Below are 22,990 nucleotides of genomic sequence, written 5' to 3' on the forward strand. Positions count from 1 at the left end.
CCGGGAAGCAAGCAGCGAAAGTAGGGGGGAAGGTGGGGGGGGGGGGGAACGCTGCAGATTGGCTGCATGTTACATGCTAGATATGTGGGTAACATAAAACATGATCAGAACCTTGGAATTGACTTTTAGGGCTTGTTCACCCCAAATGCAGACCAGATCTGCATGAGTTTCTGCACATGCAGTGCAGTGGGTTATGTCGCGTTTTGTATGCGTTCCGCGCCTTGTTTTGAATTTTTTTTTTTCCGTTTAAAATGGGCTTTCAGTGCCTTCCAGGGCGTTTGCATTCATTTTTTATGAGATTGCATGCGTTCCAGAGCAGGTAAAATAGGGCATGCTGCAGTTTTTTTTACATGCTCTGGAACTGAACGCTGAGATGTGAACTAGAGCCCAAAATTCCATTGGAATACATTGGACGCAGTTTTGATCCGGTCTGTAACTGCTCTGCTACTGGAACGTGCTTGGTGTGAACAAGGCCTTAAAAAACCCTTGGCAGATACGAAATTTGTGTGGTTAAAGTAGAAGTCTTCACACAGCAGGTTGGGATACCAACACTCCCATCAAACCAGGTTGGGACACCGCCGTTAAATTATGCCTAAGTAGTACCCTGAAAAATTACAGTATGTTTTATCTGGAATCCCTTCTGAAAAATAGCAATACACTTCCAGGTATGTGACTATACCCACAGCCTCATGGCTCTATATCTGAAGAGTCAATCTAATGCTGGGCACACACCGTACAACCATCGCAAGACTTTTGTCTTGCAATGGCTGTAAGGTCATTCAAAAAACGTACGATCTGCCTATCTTGGACAGGTAGATCATACTTGCAATGATCGCAAGCCCACCCCGCTGAGGGGCGGGCTTCCGATGACTGCAATGCCGAACGGGCAGTGTGTGCTTGCGCACACCAGCCCGTGTGGCTTTTATCTTGCGAACATGCCACAAACCAGCCGAACATCGTACGATGGTCGGCTGGTTTTCAAACATGTTCCTAAGGTAAAAGTCGTGCAACCTTACAGTAGCAGAGGTCGCACGGCTCCCACACACCTTACGATAATCGTACGATAGCGGGATTTCCCGCGATTATCATACGATTATCGTAAGGTGTGTGGGCACCTTAAGGCTGGGCACACACCTTACAACCATCGCAAGACAATGGTTGTAAGGTAATTTAAAAACGTACGATCTGCCTATCTTGGACAGGCAGATCGTACTTCCAATGACCGCAATGCCGAACGGGCAGTTTGCGCTAGCGCACACCGGCCCGTCCAGCTTTTATCTTACGAACATGCTACACATCCGCCGAAAATCGTACGATTCTCGGCAGGTTTTCGAACATGTTCGTAAGATAAAAGTCGTGCGACCTTACAGTAGTAGAGGTTGCATGGCTTCCACACACCTTAGGATAATCGTACAATCGCGGGATTTCACGCGATTATCGTAAGGTGTGTGGGCACATTCAGGCTTTGCTGCCTATGACTGCTAGTCTGATATCTGGATTGATATTAGGTAATACCACTACTGTACTGCTCATTGTTCTCCTTGCTATACCTGGTTCACACCTAGGCGTTTTACAGCGCTGAGAAACACCCAAAGAAGTACAGGAGCTTCTTTGGAGGCGTTTTTCCGCGCGTTTCTATTGGTATTCCCGAGTGTGGATCGGGGTTAACAAAGCGGTAACCCCGAGCCACATTCGGGAATACAGCGTACAGGTCTTACCTTGTCCGCGATCCCCTCTATGTGTCCTCCAGCAGCTGCCGACTTCCGGGTTCCATCCCTTGCGAGCGGCCTCGTCGCAGAGGGCGGAGCCAGCGGGAAGTTTGAAAGTGAAAAAAAAATTTTAAATAGAGAAAATAAGGACAAATAAAAATCATACCGCCAGTGAAACGCGCGTTTCACGGAGCGGAAAAACGTGCTAAAAAACGCGAAAAAAACTATGCCCAGGTGTGAACCCAGCCTTAGAGGCTCTGACATAAGGAAGAAAAAACCCCTGCCTCTACCAGAAAAGCGCAGGCCATACTGTTGACTAGTCCTTAGCTTTCCTCCCACCTTATTTCTTCTTTTCTTTCTGCCTTATTTCTGACCCAGCTACCAGAGTTCTGTTTCTCTTTAACTAGTTATGTTTTTCATTTAGTAATATCACAGTATCATTTGGCAGTCAGAAGCATTCTAGCCCACAACCAAAGGCGGCAAATTCCAATTTGGCAAAAATGGATGTCAAAGAATGCAGCTTGGCTAACAGTATCCCTGACGCATCAATAAGAAACAAGAACATCACAAATTGATTTAGAAAGACTTTGTGAGAGTCAGCTACTAAGTGCAATATTAGGTGTCAGTCATTCACACCTACTGTACTAAGCCGATGGTCAATAGTGAAATATTCCAACTGTACTAGCAAACAGATCAATCTTTCAGTCAGGATTCGGCAAACATGCCAGCTCATACTTAGTCTGTTCCCCAAATAACTTCAAGATTGCAGAATGACTTTGCTGCCAATACCGGGCTCCAGAAGGGTGAGGAAATTTCCACTGTCCTCCCAAGTACATTGGCAAAAACGCAGAGAAGCCCAGTAAAAAGCTGGCATAGTGAACCATGTTCAGCACTCTTTAAGGCCTGGTTCACAGCGTTTTTGCACGTTAACAGCATGCAGGTATTTACGCGGTGTGCACATTTGTACGCGCGTACATGAAAACGCGCGTTTTGATTGGCAGCTCATAAAATATAGTGGGCAATGGAAGAACGCACGTATAAACATGCAAAAACACTCACGAAAATGTGCAACATGCTTCTGTCGCGTGTTTTTGGCCATTTCCAATGAAGTCTATGGGGCAAAAAAGCAGGGAGCCATTTAAATATAGGCAGGGGTGTGGAATTCGTATCGCCCGACACCCGGGACATGTAGTTCCGGGCAAGTGGTTTTTGCACTGTTTTAGCCCTGGCTTTCTTTGAGCGCCGAGAGCGGCGCTACAAGCGAGGGGGGCGGGGACGAAGTGTTGAATGAGATGGGGACGGAGCAGAGGGCGTGACGGAGCGAGGGGCGTGGAGCCGTGATGGAGCGAGGGGCGTGGAGCAGTGACGAAGCCGGACGGTGGAGCTGTGACAGGCTCTGTCACCTCCCCCAGGCTCTGCCCCCGGCGGCCGATGCTCGTTCCTATCACAGGAGTTCTAGCAACAGTGCTATGCTAGAACTCCTGTGTTGGAGGTGACAGGGTCAATAAAGAGTACCTGTCACCTCCAAATGCTATTACACAGGGGATTATTATTCCCTGTGTGATAGCAATACAATAAAAAGTTTTTTTTTTTAAATAGTTAAAAAGAAAAAGTAAAAAATATTAATTAAAAATGTAACTAAATAAAAATGTAAAAAATAAAAAGGCGATTAAGTAAAAATAATAAAACAAATGAACATTTTTTACAAAGTAAATAAAAACAAAAAAAAATAAAACCAGCCCCACGCGAATAAACGCGCAGTGTTTTCAACTGCAATCGTGTGCAACCGCACGGGTAGGGCGGTATTGCAGCAGGAAAACGCGCAATCTGCCTGGCATGACTGGGGTGCCATTAGAAAATAATGGCACTGCCAGCGCGATCGGCAGTGGTGTGCGATCTGTGACTGCCGGTCATCGTGCATGAAACCGAGCGGATGGCTGGGTGGTCACGGAATCGCACACCACCGCCGATCGTGCTGTCAGTGCCATTATTTTCTAATGGCACCCCAGTCATCCGCAGGCAGATTGCGCGTTTTCCTACTGCAGTACCACCGTGGGCGATCACGGTTGAAAACACTGCGCGGTGCATGTCGTGAAAATAGGTACATCTACCTTTTTTTCAGCGATTGCCACGCAGATGTAACCCCATACATGCGGATGCAACCGCTTTATGCAACCGATCACACGTCCTGGGAATCCCCAAGTCTGCACCAACCCTAAAGGGTAAATTCATTTTCCCAAGTAATTTAGGAAAACTGAATTACCAGCACAAATCTCCCTCCCACCATACTTACCGTTCAGCAAACGGTCCTTCCCGTCCACCAGTACGGGTGTACTATCTGTACCTGTTCCATGTTGTCTGAATTTCGCTCGCAAATTGCAAGCACTCGTTGGTCAGCGCAGTCACCTGACGGCACTGACCAATGAGAAGCGCTTCTTAGCACTGCTAAATACGGTTTTGGTTAAAATTATTTTTTTTGTATCAGGACAAGTAGATTGTCACGAGGGACAACTAGATTCGGCCCCCGCTTTAGTCCTTGGACAAGTAGTTTTTTCCAAAATTTCCACACCCCTGATAGGTGAGCAAATAAAAAAAATTCTTAAAGGAATTTTTCAATATATTTTTTAGCTGGTTACTGTTCAACCTTGATAATGAAAACGTAATATAGAACATGTGGTTGTGAAGCTATTGTCTTGAATCGGTGGTACACATGACCTAGCTCTTCTGATGGTGCTTAATACTACCATTCAAAAAGGTGCTCACAACTGTCTAAACATCTGCTGCATGATGTTGTCCTCGGACCGTTTGAAGTCACGCAGAGTTTGCATAATTTATATGCCCACGTTGAAATGAATGGCATTGTTAGTGAGGGGAATATTTCCTATAGTTAAAGTAAACCCGTCATCATGTAAAATCTAGTCTTCACATATAGTGATAAAGCAGCATGATGGTGTTGGAACATACATTTAGATTTTGACTAGTGTATTCCAGGAAGCCAATTGCTTTCCATGTACCCAGTTCTCGCCACAATGTGTGTGATGTGAAGAAATGCAAACAATTTTTCAGTGTACTTGATCAACTTGAACAAAATTGAAAAAAAAAAAAAAGTCAAACAGCATATCACACTTCCCGACCTCACTCAACACACTAGTCTGCACGCTAAAACTCAGCATTTTAGCATGTGAGCGAATGTGAATGAGCCCTTAAACTTGCCCTAAGGGGCAGACCTGGGACATAGATATACTAGTAAAGGCTGCAATTCCCAGAAATTATAGACAAATAGATCAAGCAGTTTATTAGTTTCAGCATACTGGTCCCTATGTGACTAATGTGGGAGAGCTCACCCGGTAGTGTAACCAGCTTCCACGGCTCTTCATTTTTGTAGCCAAAGCTGATGTGGCGCTATAGCTGACTAATGAATAATGTAGAATTGTGTACGTAAGAGTAACGGTAACAAAAGAAATCAGCTTCCTCCAGGCTAGGACAGCTTGTTATCTATGTAAAGGCTAACTCATTTTAGATGGAGTCAAGGAATGCAGGTTTCTTGCTGCAGCAACACAAAAGTGGTGTACAGTGTCAACGCACTGCAATCAATGCATTACTCACAGCAGGCAGCTGTTCTGTCCGTGAAAAAGGTGAGATATCTTTGGCCTAGCAGAAAGTAGGAAGAATTCTCTCACAGTATCAATTACCGAAGGACAAAGTGATTAGATTTTTTTTTCTCTAGAAGTAGTGAATCACTGGATGCATCACTTCCCAACAATTGTTTTCCCTACAGACCAATGTGGACAAACCCTTTTCTCCTCCTGTCTCTGGCAGCTCTCATATGAGCATAACAATAGCCATATTAATAAGAAATTATAGAACGTATGCCATCTGTAGGAATTGCTCCTCACAAGTAGTACAGTGAAAGAGATTGAAGGAATGACAACAAACAGGGTAAATATGTTAAAGCACGGCGAGAAAAAAAATAATTCACAAAGCTTTTTACATGCTTACGTATTTTGCATGCTAGACCGGCAAAAGCTGAACACAGGACTGGGAAAATCCCAGGAACATGGCAGCCAAGGTTCCTCAAATATGTATTATTAAAACAGGATTTATACAGTTTGCATCTATTCTCCAAATTTTTGGGGATATGCGCTAACTGACTTACTTCTAGGTTGGGCTGATTGGCTCCTGAAGTTTGCCCATTACAGCATTTACCAACCTGCATTTGGGAATATTTTATTATAACAAGAAAGGGCAAGTCATACAGGTTGGTTTATGCAAGGAGAGCCTGTGAATGTTGGGGTTGATAGACTAAAGTGATAAAGACTGCAAGGCTAATGTTCAATCTCCTTTATATCTTTTAACAACTATATAAGGCCCAACCGATTAGATCAATTTGAAGGGATTAATAAAACTGAACCGCAGGCAAGCTTTGGTAAAACTAAAATGGACCACACATTACAGTCTGATTGTACAACCTCCTTCAGCTTTATCATCAACCAAGTATAGCAAATGTCTACCAAAAGGATAGTTTAGGTAAATTGCACCTGTATCCAGACTATGGAAATTAAACTACTTACACATTCTTATCAAGCAGTGAACATCCTTTAAAACAAGCCTACCCTCACCTCACTAGCTGTGTTTAACAAGGAGTTGTTCATTCTCAAAAAGCCTGAAAGATCGCAACAAACATTGACCTTCAATAACGCCTAAACACATATGGTGCCATCCTAGGAAGAAAAGCAGCTGAAAGAAAGTCAGACTCAAGGTGCCCACACACCTTACAATAATCTGCAGATTTTCTGTGGTCAGATGGAAAAAGTGCAACAGATTGGCCCAGTGGGAGATTCCCTCACCCACACAGTTAAGTGTAGATGGAGGAATCTGTTGCACTTTTTCCATCTGACCATAGAAAATCTGCAGATAATTGTAAGGTGTATGGCCAGCTCTACTGTGATCTTTGCTAAATGTGATAAGCATCTGCAACAGATTTTGCATTTAAAGTGGACAAAAATATCTAGGTAGGTAGGTCTGCCTTAAAGTAATACTTTTTAAGATACTCATACGGTCATTTAAAATCGGATAGAACAAAAAGTTGAAACAAAATGGCTAGTGAAATTCTAGGATGTTTATTGCCACATGAACTTTATCTGGGGCAATAAACATCCTAGAATTTCACGAGCCATTTTGTTTCAATCTAGATCCCAGGGCGGTCTAGCGGTTCCCAACCTGCTCCTTTATTATAGGGCAGCACAGTTATCCTCCGTTTACTCCTGGGTAGATGATCCAGATTGGGCTAAAATAGAAATTGGTTCGGCCGGAGGCATTCCTATTGATGTATTGAAATGGATGACTCCGAAGCAAAGGCCGCGATATCAGCTCCCACCTTGTCACATTCTATGGCCATGTGGGATCGGCTGCGAGGTATGGAAGGTATAGTCTCCCCGCCATTCTCCTTTGGCTCCACTGTTCAATAATGTGAATTTTCAACCAGGACTGCGAACCAAAACATTTCAATGGTGGGTTGACAAAGGCTTGTATAGAATTAGAGACCTGATTAAGAACCATAAGCCAATATCCTTGAGATATTGCCAAAGCATTCTTCAGATGCCCCCATCAGAAATGTTTAGATTTAGGCAAATCCAGCATTTCCTACAGTCAATAAAGATACCGGAAGTGGGCATTCCAGTGCTGACACACTATGAAAAGTGGTGTCTGGGAGTCTCGGGTCAAGGAGGAGGGATCTCTATAATCTATACAGCTCAGCTTGGCCCTTTTACTAAGCTATCTTATATGGCTGCTTGGGAAGCTGAACTAGATGAAGTTGTCCCTATAGACAAATGGAAGCAGTACACCATGATTAAATATGGGACTGCGTAATATCTCCCTGTTGGAAGCGAACTACAACGTTTTTGCTAGATGGTATCTGACTCCAGTAAAGATAACTACCATATTCGCAGGGGCTAGCCCCCTATGCTTTAGAGGATGCAACCAACAGGGAACGATGACGCATGTTTGGTGGAACTGCCCAAAACTGCGTCCCTTCTGGAATCGCTTTTTTGCCCTGCTCTTTAGAATACTTCGGGTTTATATCCCGAGGGACCCCGAGTACTTGCTATTGAATAAACCAGTCAAAAGGCTCACTAAGGCGCAGGGCAAACTAGTATCCTTTTTCTTTCTAGCAGCTAAGTTATCAATTGCACGGTCTTGGAAAACCGAAAAAGTCCCATTCCCAATGGTACTATCTAAATTAAACTGGATTATGACACACGAGAAGTTATATAGTATATTACAAGACAGATATCATAACTTTCAATTGGTATGGGACCCATGGTTGATATATCTAAGAATTCTGAACCCTATCCATACACAGCCAGTAAATCAAGGCTAAATCGCGATTAGTATGCCAAGCAATCCTGGCCCGCAGGAGTCCCCATTATTATTATTGTTTTTTTTTGTTTGTTTTTTTTTTTCTCTCTCTCTCTTTTCCTTTTCTCTTCTCTATTAATAAATTAAGGTCTCCATTTTTTTTGAATACGCGGGCGAGCGAAATACTGAGCTCACCAGAAGTATCTATCATATGTAAAAATCAGTAAATAACAACAGTATCCTTACGGATAAGCTAGGAAATCTTGTCATATTGGCTCCCTGCTTGGAAGTAGATGCTCATTGGTTGGAATGATACCCAGTTAATGAGCTTATAATAGTATGGTTAAGCTTTAAAGGGGGGAGAGGGAATACTGTGGTGAGACTATAGTTTTTTCCCTCAATATGTTACTGTGTTACATATGATATTGGAATATAACGAAATGTTAATGTATAAGATGGAAACCAATAAAAAATTTGAAATACAGAACAAAAAGTTGTGGTAAAATACCTCTAATAATAATTTTTTTTTAATAAAAGTCTATAACTTCTGTTTATTATTTTGAGCTGTACCCACCATTGAAGTGTTGAGAAACACTGGTGTAAGGTGAGCACTTGAGTATACAGACAAGGAATGATCAACAGAATTAGCCTTGCACTATTTTCTTCCACTCAGGTGTCAGAAGTTAGTAGTGTAAACTTCTTAGCAGTTTAAATACACCTGAAAACTTTCTTTATAAGATAAAATACAATAAACTATGGAACTTTTACAACAAACTGTACTTGCTTCTATATAACCGCTTTACCCTTAGGCTGGGTTCACACTTGGGTGTTCTTAATATGCGTGTTTGACATGCGTTTCGGGCCGCGTTTATGAGGGCTATCCAGCTGTATCCTAATGGATACGCACGGAAAATATGCCCCAAAGAAGCTCCTGTACTTCTTTGGGCGCGTATTTCCTACGCACTGAAATACGCCCAGGTGGGAACCATGCCCATAGGAAATAATGGGATTTCACTTGCTGGGCGTTTTACAGAGCGTCGATCAGCGCTTTAAAACGCCCAGGTGTGAACCAGGCCTTAAAGAACACATGTGCCTAGACTATGGACATTTAAGTATTTCCATATTCCTTATTATGTATACATGTATCTTATTTGGGTATCACTCAGCTGAAGATCCTCAAATCATCTCTGAATTCATGCCGAGACTGTCCTTCCTTCATTGCTCCTCATGGTCTGTATGTGTGTGTTGTAAAGTAGCCACCACTCCAAGCTCGCTCCTGTGATGGACTACAATCTCACTTCAAATTAGTAAACTAAACATGAGATTGTAGTCCATCACAGGAGTGAGCTTGGAGCAGTGGCTACTTTACAACACACACATGGGGAACAAAAGTAGCCACCCTCCAGAAGGAAGGACAGTGTCAGCATGAATTCAGAGATGATTGGAGCATCTACAGCTGAGTGATACACAAATAAGATACTTTTCTGTTAATAGTTAAGTTACTTGAATGTATTTTTAAGATTTAACGCCTGAGTTTAGTGTCACTTAATATAAGCCATGATCTTTCTAGCTGTATGTATTGTAATTCATTCTCAAAGATCCTCAATAAAGTCTCTAAAGTTGGGTCTCAGTTTAGACACTTGCTGTCTTTCTACATCATTAGAGGGCTGGCAGGCTGCCAAGATTCTGTTATAGAAAAACAATGAAGATTTCAGTGCCTGTGTTGTGAACTTCAAAAATGTATTTCCCTACAATGAGGTGAATAAGGGTTTATTTGAAAATTCTTTTACTGCTTGTTCAGAATATGTAAATACTTTAATGTGTGTAGCCTGGACACAGGATCACTTTAAAACTTTATTTGGCTATACTTATGTTTTGGGTCACAGGAGTACTCTACATTTACTATTGTACTCCTGCGACCCAAAGTCAACAGATAGCAGGCTACAGCCAATCAGCTAAGAGCGCTAGAGCCGCGCCACAATAGAGAAGGATCCTAACAATATTGTTACAGCAGAAGCGATGACGGCGCAGCTGCCGCCAGATCGCTTCTACGGGCCAGTGAACGGGCCCCCCCTATGGTCCCGGGACCAGCTTCTTTGGTGTCGGCTAGGAAGCTTGGATGGGCAAACCTCCATTCGCCCATCCCCTCCCCACTCTATGGGACCGGGAGCGATGCAGATTGCATCACTTCCGGTCCCTGGGCTGTCAGTTCTGGGCTCCTGCAGCCCAGCTATAAGCTATTGAAGTGCCATCTGCACTTCAATAGCTTAGAGTGTAAAGGTGACACTGGGGGTTTTTTGGACCCCCAGCATCACCTTAAAGAGTACCCGTCACCACCATCTGCTTGTAAGCCCCCCTATCTGATAGCAATTAAAAGTAAAAAAAAAAAATGTAAAAAAAAAATTTTTTTTTTCCAATTATCAATAAAATAAATGTAAAAATAATATTTTTTTTAAAGTCTCCCGCGCGCATGAGTGTCTTCACGTAAACATGCGTCGGGTGCACCTACATACGCGCTACACATGTTGGGTATCGCTGCGCACGCCGGAGTGAGCAATAATTCTAGGGCTATTATTTCTGGGTATTTCTAATGACCTGTGGGGGCTTTTAAAGTGTCGTCTATGGACTTTTTGGGGTACTGAATTTTGTCGATGTTTCACGGACGCACACAATTTTTAACCTGGACATGTTGGGTATCAATTTACTCGTTATAACCTCATCTTTTATATTTTATTTAGAAAAATTGGTATTTTATTGTGTTTTGGGGCATTTAAGTAAATTTTTCACTAAAGTTTGGAGTTTGATAAGGAGTTGCGCTAATATCGTGCAACATAAAAATTTGCACTTGCCACCATTTTATTCTATAGGGTTTTGGCTTTCAGAAAATATATGTTCGGGGGTTTTAAGTAATTTTCAGACCAAAAAATGTGGAAAATAACATAGGTGCAAAAAAATTAAAAGGCCTCAGTCATTAAGGGGTTAAACAACTAAAGCAGGTAACACCCTCAGACTGTAATGTGCTTGTCTAGCTTTAGACCCTACTAGGGATGTGCGTGGGCTTGGTGTGAGCAGAGATCGCCCCATCCCATGGCAAAACTGTCAATGACACATCCACTTCCAATCAGCTGCGGCATTCTCCACCGGTTACATGTCATCTGATGCAGGGAATGCCTTGGCTGCAGCTGACTGGGATGGGTGGGGTGTCACTGACAACTTTGCGTGGCCTTGGGTGAACTTGGTTAACATCAAGCCCATGCACATCCCTATTTAAACAATCGATTCAAATGACATCCAAGCAGACTGAACTTTACACAATTATAAAAGGAGCTATAAAAGGACGATGGTAGAAATGTTACAGTAAAAACAACGCAAGTGACTAGTTTGATAACCTCATCTAAGAATACTAGTTGTCTGACGAGTTCGGTATGTTCGAAATCACTGGCCCGAGACAAGCATGCAGATAAGGGAAGTCAGAACTCCTGATCTGTATGCTTGTTCCTGATCTGTTCTTCAGAAACTATCCAAGCCACAGGATCAGCATAACAGTTGGCATTAAAACCACTGACAACAACTTCCATATTCTTTAGGTTACTATTTCCTTTTAAAAGAAGGCAATATGTGGCCATCTTTAAAGCAGCCCATTTTCTAGAATTAGCTACTCCCAGCTGACCACACAGCTCACTTTATTAGCCAAAAGGCAAGGCTACAAGGCAATCATGTACAAACTGTCTGAAAGAATGGAATGTTTACCATTTCAGCTAATCAGGTTGTTACCACTTTCATCACTTTTTATAATTAATATCAATTACCATAATCATAGGACATGGAAACCTGCAATCACACAAGGCATCTGAATAAAAAACAGAACAGCAGGCAATGTGTATATATTGAATGATACATGGGGATAGAGGGGAAGGATGACATGTCTGACTCCACAGCTGATATGTGAACAGTTTGTGGGTTTGTGAAAGCAATGGTATGAGGCAGCATGCAAATGGAGCTCCTCCTGCCAGTGAAAAATAGTTGGCGATGACAGCAGTCAGCTCTGTCATGTGACCAGGCTGTCAGTGCAGGTAAGCATCCCTACAGGGCACAGGATGTCTGCACACACCACAGCCATGGTATAAGGACACAGGAAGGTCCTTGGGCCACAGCCACCTGAACACAGAGTCAGGAGCTGAGGGAACACAATGCGGGAACTTCTGAGGTGAAGGCAGAAGGTCAGGACCTGAATGAAGGTAAGGGAGTGCCCTATAAGCCGGGAGCGGACAAACACCTGCCTTCCAGCCAGGCATTACCTTTCGCTTTGCAGTCCGCGCAGAACTTGTTCTCCTCCCGCAGCAGCAGCTCAGACAGTACGGCCTGGTACCGCTCCACGTCCCGAACCGACTTCCCGGTCATCTTCCCGGGAGACAGTAAGATGGCTTCCCCGTGCTACGGCTCAGTTCCTGTTTCCGGTGTTGCGAAATCCACTCCCACCTTTCCCCTGCTGCGGGCCTACGTCACTCGACCCCGCCCATCGCCGTGCCCATATACAGCACGGTCACAGGAGAAGAAAAGGTCACGCCCACAAGGGAAAAAATTATGAATGGGCATTGACGTCACCTAGCAACCTGGACGGCACAGGCTAGAATGATAGCTGGGAGACAGACGTTCTCACTAATGGGTCTGTTCATTGGTAGTCAGCTGGCATCTCTCTTCAACTGAGAATGATGCTATTTACATGGCATGTTAGTGTATAGAATATCATCCATTGAAATATAGCTGTGTATTTCAGACCCATTTTATGACCTTGTATATAATGCATGGTTGCCAACCAAGTATTACTGAAAGCAGAACTAAAGCCAAAGCTTTTTCTTTTAATGTAATGGTGGATACAGTAAGGGAGGGTAATAATGACTGTCAGTTTTTTCTGCCATCTGTGTCCTATTAGGGACATTTCCCTTCACTACGGTACCTGTGTAATAGCCATAAGAGGAAATCTCTTTTTCTAAAAGTGGAGTGGACCGAATCAATCAACTAATCAGCTTCTATCTTTTATTTTCAGAGCTTAACTGAACAAACTGAGGGCAGAAGCTGATTGGCTACTATGCACAGCTGCTCTAGAATAGTTTACTAAAAGTTACTTGTTTCTACTATTCAATATATGGACTTTCCAGTACAACACCGTGTGTTTACTGTCTATTTTAAAGTACACATTTTCTCAAGTGGGACTGCACTTGGTATCCAACAGACCCACCTGTGTGGAGGCACTGGAGCTTGTAAGAGATTCCATCCTGTTCTCACAGATAAAGTAAAAGCTCTGCTTTCTAAGGCTCCATTCACACAGCAGCAGTTGTCTGCGCGTATTCAGCAGTCTGTATGAATACGAATACACGCTAAGCCACTCTAAACATAAAAAAATGCACTTTAATGTGACTTTTGCGGCAGCCGTGCAGTACAAAACGCGCAAAATAGTCCAATAGTGATTTTTTGATGGGTTTTGCACGTTTGTGGGCTATAGTAATAGCAGCAAACATGCAGGATCCGTGCAGATGAAAGATTTTAGCGTTTGCGTGCCGCGCAGTCTTCCGCACGGAAAACCCAGCGTTGAAATGCAACGCTATAAGTGAATTAAGCCTCATACTACAAAGGGGGTGCCAAGTAAAAAGAGGGCATTCTACAGAGTGCAAGGTCCACTTTAACTTACTGCCTGTCTTTTCTTTTCATTCCCTAATAAACACTCAGTGATCAAGACAGCAAAGATTGAATGTGTGGGTTGTGGGGCAGGTAAATATACATTTGTTTCTTCGCAGGGAAGCCTTTTTCAGCTTTTTGCGTTAGCGACAGTGTAACTTTACATATTTCCCCTCCCTTTCTGTCCTGCTACACCAGGGGTTTGCAACTCCGGCCCTCCAGCTGTGTTTCAACTACAAATCCCAACATGGCTCTGCTTCTGGGAGTCATACCTGTAACTGCCAGTCTTGCAATGCCTCATGGGACTTTTAGTTCTACAACAGCCGGAGTTGCCCACCCCTGTGCTACACAATATTGTCTCCAGAACAAAAACAGTAAAACAAAAACTGGAATTGATCTCAAAATGTGAAGATTTGCTACGTTATGAAGAACATCCAGAAATGGTATCATGAAAAAAAATGTACATTTTGTTTGAAATAATAAATATTGAAAAATAGCAGCACACTTACACCTAGTATATGAGGGTGACTAGACACATCTGTGCCTACAGCCTGATGTGTGTCTGCTGTGTGAGATCTAAGGCGCTGTCTATGACTAGTCAGGAGATTACGAGGGAGTTTTGGTGATGACATTACTGTGCTGCTCCCTGTTCTCCTTTGTGAAGCAGCATGTGGAGGCTTGAAGAGTCTAACTAAGGGCCTGGAAGCAAAAAGGAAGGGGGGACCATACCAAATGCACAAAACGTTAAAGGGCTATTCGCTATAGGGTGAAGAGTTTGGAGAAGGCAGGAGAAGTGAACAATCTAGGACATAGCTGATGTGGAAACATTCTCCAATTCAGCTCACTTTCCAGTTCAGCTATGTTGTCCTAGATTGTTCACCACTCCTGCCTTCTCCAAACTCGCCCCTCTTTAGTGAATCGCCCTGTAAATAAACAGATCATTTTAGCAGCACAGTGAACATCACTAAAACCAGTAGGGGATGGGCAGACGCTAAAGAGGACACCTACGGGAACCAGAATTTTGGTGGCTATTGCAAGCACTCCCTTGTGAGCCATTAGGAAACCACTGCTGGTTTGCAGGAAATGATGGGGTCTTACTCTAAAGAAGGTAAAGGTAACTGCGCAAAGCACGACACAAAATATTTGTAAATTTTTTTTTTACACTTGCCTAGATTCTGATTTTGCCTGTTCAATAGGAATGGATGGGCTGTAATATTCTGGAAATAATCACTGTTCATCACTGTTATGTTAGCTGAAGAGACATGAATTTACTGGCAAAATGGCTTCAGTGGTCGGTGTATCTTTTTAATACCTTTGTTTGTATGGGTAACACACAAAAGCACAATGGGGGGAATTGATAAAAGTTCATAAAAACTGGAGCAGACAAAATCTGGAGCAGTTGTGCATGGCGATCAATAAGCTTCTCTGTTTCATTTATAAAGCTTAACTGAACAAACTGAAGAGAGAAGCTGATTGGTTGTCATGGGCAACTATTCCTGGTTATCTCTGCTCCAGTTTTTATGAATTCCCCCCAAAATGCTTTATCCCTTCCAATGTGCTCTTGTGATTCAAATCTGAGGCCGTTGCAACTATGTAAATGGCAGCAAGCTACGTTGCTAAAACAATATTTTAAACCTGATGGGGCAAACATGAGTAAGAAAATATATAATTATCTAGAAAAATGCTAAAGCATTCAGTTAACTAGAACTAGATAATAAAACAGAGTCAAGGTATCAGAAATTAGTTTGCTGTAGTTCCCCAAAGTCACCACTAGATGCCCCAGTAGCCTAGATGTAAGTATTAGAAGCTCTTTAACCCTTTTGCTGCCATAGCCGTTTTTGTGTGTCTGTTTTTTTGCACAAATGTTAAAATACACATTTTAAACCCGAAGATTACTTAAAACTCCCCAGAATTATATATCTCCTGAAAGCAGAGACCCTGTAGAATAAAATGGTGGCAGTTGCAATTTTTATGTTGCACAACACCACAATATAAGTTTTTTATAAGCTTAAAAGTTTTTTGCACCTGCAAAATGGTGAAAAACTATGCTACCCATGATCTATGTCTATAGGCAGCACTTTAAAAGCCCTTACAGGTCATCAATTTAGAGTTAAAGGAGAACTATGAGGTGAGTGCTTTTCACGCACCTCATAGTTCTAGACGACCTGTGACAATGAGACTGTCACTGGTCGGCACAGTAGATCGGGAGGTGAGCGAACATATACCGGCGTTCGCTCACCTCTCGATCCTGTCACGGCTCTCTGCCGTGACAGGGGAGGGGCTGGATTCCCCCCTCCCCGCTCCTATCCGCGAGCGCTGACTGGCGGAACGGACGGGGGAGGGGGCGGGTACAGCTGGCTCTGCCTCTAGATAGGCAGAGCCAGCTGTTTCTCACGCAGCTGGGCGGATCCCAAAACAACTGTCGGGATCCGCTTTAGCTGCGGCGTCTCAGTATACAACGAGCAGCTGCTCGCGGTATACTGCGGCGTCTCAGTATACAGCTCGCTACAGCTCGCTACAGCTCGCTGTATACTGAGCCTAGGGTGACGGGAGGACGCTAGTTTGTGTCCTCCCGTTACCCTAAGAAGAACTATGGGGAAAAGACTTAACCCCATAGTTCTCCTTTAACTGTGAAGAATGGCCTTGGAATTATTGCACTCACTCTGGCGTATGCAGCAATACCTGACATGCGTGATGCAATCATCTGTTTCATATGTAGGCACCCAACGTCTGTTTGTGCTAGTGTGCACACGTGGGCGGGGGACTTTAAAAAAAATTTGGGGGTGTTGTTACAAGCCCCCAAGTGTGATAGCACTTTGGTGGTGACATGCTCTCTTTAAGGAGACATTAGGAGTTCATTAGACCCCTAATGTCATTTTTGAAGCCAATTGAAGCTGATTAAGCACAGATCAGAAACGGAAAGTGATGGCATCATCGTTGCTTTCTGGTTCATTAAGCAGGGAGATCAGCAAATGGATTTTCACTGTCCCCCCCTGTATTCAGCATCACCCACCTTGCTATTCCCAGGCTCAAATGAGGGGCAGTGGAACCCAAGAAACATGGCTGGAGGGAGGGGGGTGTTGGGTGGGGAAACACACATTTCAGAGCCCATGGAAGTGATTGGCATGGGTGGGAAATCACTAGAAATGGCCCAGCAATACCTTAATTTTGATCTGGTTCCCAGGACATTACCAGAATAATTTACAACTCAATTTCTATTACAGAGAAAGTAAACAAAGCGCAGTGTACATGACATCCACTGGGAGGAAGGAGGTGCATGGAGTTGGACAAAGGATTACTGGTGGAAAAAACATACTGTTCGACCACTCTGTGCCCTCTCTGCACCTGGATCCCACCTATCCAACATTCCAGTGACACTACAATGCACCTGACTCCCACCTGCAGGCACTGTTATTGTCACAGGAATGGTGGATAGGTGGGAGCAAGGTCCACTGTCAATGTCACTGTACTGGGGGATAGGTGGGAGCAGTGCTTTTTTTCTGGGCAAAAAGGTCCCACTGTACTCACTGTGGCAACCATCTTTGTTATGGGCAGGGACGCACGCATCCCCGCTGCCACAACCAAGATGGCTGCTGATAATAAACCTCAGGGTCAGTTGTGGCCATTTTGGTCGTGGTAGCGGGGACGCAATGAGAATGCGCAAGATGGCTGCCGGTAATGAGGTTTACTTTTGGTGGCCATCTTTTTGGTGGTAAACAGCGTCATCACCCCGGCGCCATGTCTGTACACTTGCTCTACGGACACTTGCACATTATCTGTACGGCAAGTGTAAGGGTTGGAGCAAGATGCGGCTGTCAGCATCAATGAAACGACACACAGCGTCATTTTTCATCCATGTCAAACATACACATAGTGTACCTGGATCCTACGTATCTACCATTCCATTGACAGTGACAATGCACCTGCACTGTTGGTGTCAATGGAATGGTGGAAAAGTGGGAGCCAGGTCCACTGTCAATGTCACTATACTGGGGGATTGGTGGGAGCAAGATGTGACTGTTAGTGTCATGAAATGACACACAGGAGGGAATTTATCAAAACTAGAGCAGAAGAAATCTGGAGCAGATTTGCATTGCAACCAATAAGCTTCTATCTTTCATTTTTAAATCTTTACTGAGCAAACTGATGAGAGAAGCTAATTTGTTGCAGATTCTTTCTGCTCCAATTTTGATAAATTTCCCCCACAGTGTCATTTGTGTCAAACGTACACACAGTGCACCTGGCACCTACCCATCTACTATTCCATTATTGACACTGACTATGCACCTGCCTCTCACCTACATGCACTGTTAGTGTCACTGGAAAGGTGGAAGCCAAGTCCAGTGTCAATGTCTCTATACTGGAGGATAGGTGAAGGCAAGGTGTGACTGTCGGCGTCTGTGAAATGACAGTGTAATTTGTTACTTATGCCAAATGTACACACAGTGCACCTGGATCCTACCTATCTACCATTCTCTAGACTTCGGACCTATCATTTAAGCCTTGACCACTTTTTCCAAGCACAATTTGAACACAGGGAAACAGTTAACCACATGCAAAATGCTGTGCAAAGGATTACCATGCACTACACGTGGTGGACCCGTGACGTTACACCGCCATTACTCAACATACAGACTGGATTTTAGTTCCAGAGCACTACAAGCATTATATATAAAAATCCGGTATATTAAAATTAAAGATTTTAGATGATCTCTCCTACATAAATTTCTGTATGTGCCAACCTTACATATCCTTTATATATAATTTCTTCAATAGTAAGGGTGCCCACCCTTAAAAATACACCGCCCTCCACTCTCTTGGTACAAGATCTGTTCTACTAACATGGAGTATGACTGATTCTTTCAGGGTGTGTTACTGCTCTCTACTGGTTCTTCATATGAAGTACGCCTAACAGGAGCCTTCTCTGTTTCTTGCTCAGCCTCACATTCTATCACGTTCTCTTCCAGCAAAGACATGGTTAGCAGTTTTTCTTTTTTACCTTTTTTTTCCCCTCCCAGCCGCTCTCCTCTGTAGTGAAAGCTTACAATGGAGCTTATTATGAAAGCATGCTGGTGTTATTATAACAGGAAATCTTTTAGCAGTATGAAGGAAAGAGCATGTTATGGATAGAGGTATATCTGTCTGCTCTGAACAACAGCCCATTCACTAGCCTCTGACTCCTGCTGGTGGCTATTGGAAACCTTAGCAGAAGTCGTTTTACATGTCCTGCATTAAACTTTTATTTCATAAAAAAATGGAAACGTTTCTTACTTGAATAATCTGGTCTAACCGTTATTGTATTGATGTCCATGACATATTGATGACCTGGAAAAATGTATTGATTGAATAAAGATTAATAATGTTTAGCCCCAGGGCTGGATTAAGAGCATCATGTGCCTGGTGCTCTCGGTCAGTTGGACAGGAAGCAGCAGAGGCAGCTCTCTAATTAGGTGGCTACTCGCTCCTCGCTGGTGCCCTTTGATGCCCCAGTGAGCAGTCTCCTAATATGCCAGTTAATCCTCCTGTCCCATCGCACTCCTGACCGGACAAAAGCCCAAATCCAACTGGGTGGGTGCGGTGGTGACAACGGATGCCTCTTAGCTATGGAGATGTGTGTTATCTCAGTCAATAAACAGCATTGACTTAAATATCTTGGAGTGCGAGTGACTTCTTTCATCTATCCTAATATGCCAGGGCCTCCACCTAAATGGGTTCAGCCCAGCCGACCCGATTGCCATCGGGCATACCGAGGCGATCCGTGTCGGCCGGACCTATTTTCAGTGATGGGCCTAGAGCTAGTGCTCCAGTAGCCCCTATGTTAATCCGGCTCTGTTTAGCCCTCGTTCATACTTTGCAAGTTGAAATGCTTGGGCCATCACACAACAATGCGCGACAAAAGAAATTTCATTATTTTCTATGAGGCCTGTTCATGCCTAAATTGCGCTGAAGTGCGACTTTGCAAAAGGTGCAGTTGCTTCTTTTGGTACTACATAGTGTGTTTGCAGCCCCATAGACTTATATGTTAATGCGTTTAAGAAGAACTTTTATTAACCCTTGCAGTGCGGGGGTAGCCTGCACTGCTCGTTTGTTTCTATTTGATAAAAAAAAAAAGTATACTCACCCGATCATTCCAGTCGGCTTGTTTTCAGATCGGGTCACTAGAGCCTCTCTCCCCCTCCTCTGCAGCAGTCGAAGAATCCTTGAGTCATCACGTTCTATACAAGTGTATAGACGTGAGCAACATTCCTATATGTGCAGAAGAGGAAGAGACACACTTCAGTAACCAGAGAAGCAGGGAGTCAGCTTGGCAGATCGGGTGACTATAACTTTTTTTTAGACACAAACGAGCAGTTAAACCTTGCAGTGGGGGGGTAGCCCCATTGCAAGGGTTAATAAAACGTTTCCCTGGAGTTCTTCCTTAAGGCCCAATCAAATGCGGCATTTTCCCGATTATTGGCGTGTTTGTGAATGTGCACAAACGCATGGAAAAAAGGGGAACGCATGTCAAAAAGTGTGACGTGCCATTGCCTTGCGTTTGATGCATGTCCAAGAACCCAATGGGGGTCAATGGAGACTAGCAACAAACCTGGCAAACAAACGGCCGCAAATGTGAGTCACCACAACCAGTGGCGACTCTAGGAACAATATATAGGGGGGGCACATAAGGAGAACAGTCAGAACTGGGGGGGCACTAATCATTTTCATTGCATGTCGCAACTGCTGGGCTCCGAGAGCAGATGCAACATGTAGTCCAACGCCGCCAACAATCCTGTACACCGCAACCGCCGGGCACTGATGCCATCCGCAATTAAATCGGTGACCGGCAGTTGCGGAATACAGCAGTGGCTGACTGGCAACTTTTAGCCCAGGGGGCAAGTACCACGCAGAGGTCCATGGTGCAGCAACTTGGCCCCCCTCACGCTCTACCTCTTCCCCCGCCTTCTCTCTGCCCGCCCACCTGCCACTTTTGCCATCCATGTAACACAGACATCCCAACTCTCCCGGACGCTCTGGGAGTCTCCCGCTATTAGATAGCGGCTCCCGGCCGCCCGGGAGAGAAACATTTTCTCCCGGAAAGGTTTACTCTGCTATATCTAGCAGAGTAAACCTTTCCCTGCGATCTGTTTTTTTTTCCCCTGACATTGGGGCTGCCGGCCACCATCAGTCAGAGAAAATAAATAAATAAACAGCATAGGAATGCATAGCTAGATTGCTATTGGCTATTTCACTTTGCAATAGCAGACTAGCTATTACACCTACCCACTGCTGCTGTCAATCAGCAGAGGGGGACCTGAAGTTCTTCATCAGGTCCTCTTCTAGTGATTGACAGCAGCAGAGGGCGGGTGCAATAGCCAGCTTGCTATTGGATATTGCAAATTGAAATAGCCAATAGCAATCTAGCTATGCATTCCTATGCTTTTTTTTTTATTCTGACAGCAGCAGCTGAATACAAAAAAAAAAAGAAACAGCAGATAGCAAAGAAGCTATTGCTTCCCGTGCTATCTGCCTCCCTGAAATGAGAAGGGCACCTCCCTTAAATTGCTTTCTTCAGGTTGGGATCCCTGTGTAACGGTACTGTGAATGGTACAGTGATGTGAGGACTTACTAGTAAGTCCATGAAAGGGGTGACTGGCTGGGGGGTGGTGCCCTCCTCCCACTGGGCTCCCTACATGGTTCTGGCCTTACTCCGCTACATGCCTGGGACTTAGGCACTCTCACCCACTGTAGGCCGCCACTGGCTGTCCATGCTTCTCGGCTGTGAGCTGCGGGAGGATAATGGGAGGAGCCAGATAGTGTCAAAGTCAGTGTTCTTTAATTTTTCTCGACCCTATACATTTTGTCGACTGTGTCACTTCCAGTGGGATCGAGTCATCCGAATCAGCTGTTTCCATGACCCCCTTTCTTAATGAAATGCGTACCTGGACGAGACGCGGTAGAGAAATTTATGGGTTGAGGAAAATTAAAGCACACTGGTAGTGGAGGGATGCCTTGTCAGTGCTGTGCGCATGCACGACTGCTGTGACCCTGGTAGTTCTGCCACTAAATCCAAGCTGTAGAGGGACTACAAATCTCAGCACATTATACAACAATGTAGAATAATACCAACAGCTATAGAGGACTAAAAATCCCAACAATACATTATACAGCAATGCAGAATGGCATCAGCTATAGAGGACTACATAATACAGCAATGCAGAATAATATGAAGCTACATACTCTATGTTGCTACGGGTTCGCTACTTGATGTCTTCAGGGTCTCGGGAGGGTTGTGTGGGCTCTCAAAAGGCTGTGCGGGCTCTCAGGTAGCCAGTGTGAATGCTCAGGTGGCCAGTGTGAGGGCTCATCGGGGTCCAGAGAGTTTCACAGGTGCGTGCGGATGACGCAGAGGCGCTCCCTACTATTAGATAGCGGCTCCCGGCCGCCCGGGAGAGAAACATTTTCTCCCGGAAAGGTTTACTCTGCTATATCTAGCAGAGTAAACCTTTCCCTGCGATCTGTTTTTTTTTCCCCTGACATTGGGGCTGCCGGCCACCATCAGTCAGAGAAAATAAATAAATAAACAGCATAGGAATGCATAGCTAGATTGCTATTGGCTATTTCACTTTGCAATAGCAGACTAGCTATTACACCTACCCACTGCTGCTGTCAATCAGCAGAGGGGGACCTGAAGTTCTTCATCAGGTCCTCTTCTAGTGATTGACAGCAGCAGAGGGCGGGTGCAATAGCCAGCTTGCTATTGGATATTGCAAATTGAAATAGCCAATAGCAATCTAGCTATGCATTCCTATGCTTTTTTTTTTATTCTGACAGCAGCAGCTGAATACAAAAAAAAAAAGAAACAGCAGATAGCAAAGAAGCTATTGCTTCCCGTGCTATCTGCCTCCCTGAAATGAGAAGGGCACCTCCCTTAAATTGCTTTCTTCAGGTTGGGATCCCTGTGTAACGGTACTGTGAATGGTACAGTGATGTGAGGACTTACTAGTAAGTCCATGAAAGGGGTGACTGGCTGGGGGGTGGTGCCCTCCTCCCACTGGGCTCCCTACATGGTTCTGGCCTTACTCCGCTACATGCCTGGGACTTAGGCACTCTCACCCACTGTAGGCCGCCACTGGCTGTCCATGCTTCTCGGCTGTGAGCTGCGGGAGGATAATGGGAGGAGCCAGATAGTGTCAAAGTCAGTGTTCTTTAATTTTTCTCGACCCTATACATTTTGTCGACTGTGTCACTTCCAGTGGGATCGAGTC

At 44.3% G+C, this 22,990-nt stretch overlaps 1 protein-coding gene across 3 annotated transcripts in view; it reads right to left on the minus strand.

The window, feature by feature from the left end:
• SMAP2 (small ArfGAP2) overlaps positions 1 to 12,544 on the minus strand; it is a 30,784-nt gene extending 18,240 nt beyond the window's left edge. For all 3 annotated transcript variants that reach the window (XM_018576750.1, XM_018576752.1, XM_018576749.1), the window contains exon 1: positions 12,368 to 12,544. In XM_018576750.1, the coding sequence (XP_018432252.1) occupies positions 12,368 to 12,470 (103 nt within the window). In that variant the 5' untranslated portion in view covers positions 12,471 to 12,544. The remainder of the gene's footprint in view (positions 1 to 12,367) is intronic.
• Between the last annotated feature and the right edge of the window lie 10,446 nt (positions 12,545 to 22,990).

The sequence above is a fragment of the Nanorana parkeri genome, unplaced genomic scaffold (assembly GCF_000935625.1).
Source record: "Nanorana parkeri isolate BGI_ZX_2015 unplaced genomic scaffold, ASM93562v1 scaffold76, whole genome shotgun sequence".
NCBI classification, from domain to species: Eukaryota; Metazoa; Chordata; class Amphibia; order Anura; family Dicroglossidae; genus Nanorana; species Nanorana parkeri.